The sequence below is a fragment of the Colobus angolensis genome, unplaced genomic scaffold (genome assembly GCF_000951035.1).
Source record: "Colobus angolensis palliatus isolate OR3802 unplaced genomic scaffold, Cang.pa_1.0 Scaffold20, whole genome shotgun sequence".
NCBI lineage: Eukaryota > Metazoa > Chordata > Mammalia > Primates > Cercopithecidae > Colobus > Colobus angolensis.
The window spans coordinates 12,927,031-12,929,376 of record NW_012115155.1 but is presented as its reverse complement, the minus strand read 5'-3'; the positions used below and the strand labels follow the sequence as shown (position 1 = coordinate 12,929,376).

General features: G+C 48.2%; 1 protein-coding gene across 1 annotated transcript in view; it reads left to right on the top strand.

The window, feature by feature from the left end:
* The first annotated feature begins 664 nt into the window (after nucleotides 1-664).
* LOC105511565 (cryptic protein-like) overlaps nucleotides 665-2,346 on the top strand; it is a 24,276-nt gene continuing 22,594 nt past the window's right edge. The window contains exons 1-4 of the mRNA XM_011941725.1: nucleotides 665-1,074; nucleotides 1,380-1,429; nucleotides 1,524-1,697; nucleotides 2,022-2,116. Coding sequence (XP_011797115.1) covers nucleotides 1,019-1,074; nucleotides 1,380-1,429; nucleotides 1,524-1,697; nucleotides 2,022-2,116 — 375 coding nt within the window. The 5' untranslated portion in view covers nucleotides 665-1,018. The remainder of the gene's footprint in view (nucleotides 1,075-1,379; nucleotides 1,430-1,523; nucleotides 1,698-2,021; nucleotides 2,117-2,346) is intronic.

Genomic DNA, 2,346 nt, shown 5'->3' with positions numbered 1-2,346 from the left:
TTACATTAAAATCACAGAACAATTTGCAACACTGGGTTGCAAAGGGTCTTCTTTAGTGCTGATAAAAGGGCCTCAGTCCCTATTCCCGTAGTTAGAAAAACAGATTTAGAAGGTGCTAGAAAAGACCACAAATCGCTCCCTCCTTGAGTTCCGTTTGGATTCAGCAGACTCCTCGGGCGAGGGCAGGTGCTGCAGTTACCCCTGTGCTCCCAAGGGCTCCCTGTGGTTGCCTTAAATACCTGTGGGTATCTCATCGTATCTGCGCCATTCATGCTTTTCAGAGATGGAACTGCCAAGGGACTGGAACTCTCTAAGCCACCCTTTCTGTCTTTTCATGCAGGGGATAATAATAGCGCCTACCCTAGAGGGTCCTATAGTAGATGGGGGCAGCGCCCCTCCCCCACTTGCCGGGCACAGAGAAAAGGCACCATCTGCGGAGTGACGGGGCCTCTCTTAAAGCAGGGGCGACATGCGTTCCCTTATCCTCGTGTTCCCCATTCAGGGCAGCTGGGACCCGAGGCTGTGGCCTGTGCCCCACACTGCAGCTCCCTCTCCCGCAGGGCCGCTCACCATCTCCCAGTACAAGGAGTACGCGATAGAAAATCTCCATCTTCCTATGAAAGCTTTTTGTTCATGTTGTTTTTTTTTTTTTTTTTCAGTGAGAAAATGGCTCGTCACCTTGGATACCAATGTTTTACCCCAGGGATTGGTCACTCCTGCTGCTGTCAGCACTGTAAACACTGCTCGGGGGAGTTGGCCCGAGTCCCCACCCCCAGCCAGGTCTCAGAGGGGATCGTCCTTCAGGCGTGGAGGGGCCTGCCTGTCACTGCACCCCCAACCCTAGCTCAGGGGCTGTAGAACTCAAGATACCATCCCGTTTCTCCTGGCTGAGGAAGGGAAAGGAACATCCACACCCTCCGTACTTATCCATTCTTACTCCAGTCCCTGGGGTCTGGAGTAAAGACACCTTCAAATGCAGAGTCTCTTCAGACTCAGCTTTCCTGGAAACTGATCTTCAATGCACTCAGAGAAGGAGACTCTCAAACCAAAAATGACCTGGAGGCACCATGTCAGGTAAGGACAGAGGTCATGAGATCTTAGAGCCAAGAGGGGGTCTTAAGAGCCTCAGAATAAATCATAGCACATGAGCCACTGTTCATTAAAGGAGGTGTACACTTTCTGTCTCAAAATCTTGCTAAGCCATAGCAAAATTAACAAAAACCTACAAGTTACAAAATGATTGCCTTATTCATTATAATTATTTTACATAATTTAATATTTATATATAATGATTGCATTGTATTTTTATGTATCTGTGAATTTCTGCTTACACTTTTAAAGACATTTTCAACTTCAATGATTTTCTTTAAATATTCTAGGTTTCTGTTTACAGTCAGTTTGGCATTACAGATCACCAATTTGGGAAACAGTAAGAAACATTTTATTCATAATTTCAGTTTTAATTGCATAAAATATTTGTTTCTCAATCATTATCAGTCTCACATTTTCAGTATTTTTTAAAGGCTATCAAAAAGAGAAACATAACGGCCGTAGAGAGGAAGTCACCAAGGTTGCCACTCAGAAGCACCAACAGTCACCGCTCAACTGGACCTCCAGTCATTTGGGGGAGGTGACTGGGAGCGCCCAGGGCTGGGGGCCGGAGGAGTCACTCCCCTACTCCCGGGCTTTTGGAGAGGGTAAGTTGCGCTGCCTACAAAATCTGGGGCCTCATCTCAGTCTGCGGACTCAGAGTTTAAGATATAAGAATAGGTAGTATAAATTCAGGATAAAATTCAAGGAGAGCATTTTGTTACCTTCAAATGATGATGCACTTATAAAGCTATAAAGCTAGAGACAGTTCCTAGTGAGGTGTTAAAAAGTTTTATTCTTTCATTGGCAAAACGTCGTGTTTGCTCTTCAATGGCTATTCTGCTGCAGATCTAGAGAACTGTGATTTAAATGTGTTGAAAATAAGTATCCCAAGCCAAGATAACAGTGGACCCTTGCTTGGCTTATCGCAGACACGGCGTCCCCAGGAGGCCCCTCGCCGGTGGGTTTGGCGTCATCACACCCGTGGGTGGTCCCGCCCGGGAGGCCTGTGCTTAATCACTGTCAGGTGAAGCCACAGCCAGAGGTTAACATGTGAAAGGAAGGGAGAGAGCAAGCTGGGTTTGCAGGCCGCAGCCCTGGTCGTTTGTTTCATGTCCCTAACAAGCAGGGTTTACCTGAGCAAACACACTTGGCGGGGAGCTGATTTTACTGCCTCCCCGGGGCGGCCACGTTCGGCCTCGTCCCTGCGGGAGAATCGGGAGGGCCACGGGCCGCTGGGGGCGCGGGGCTGACGCG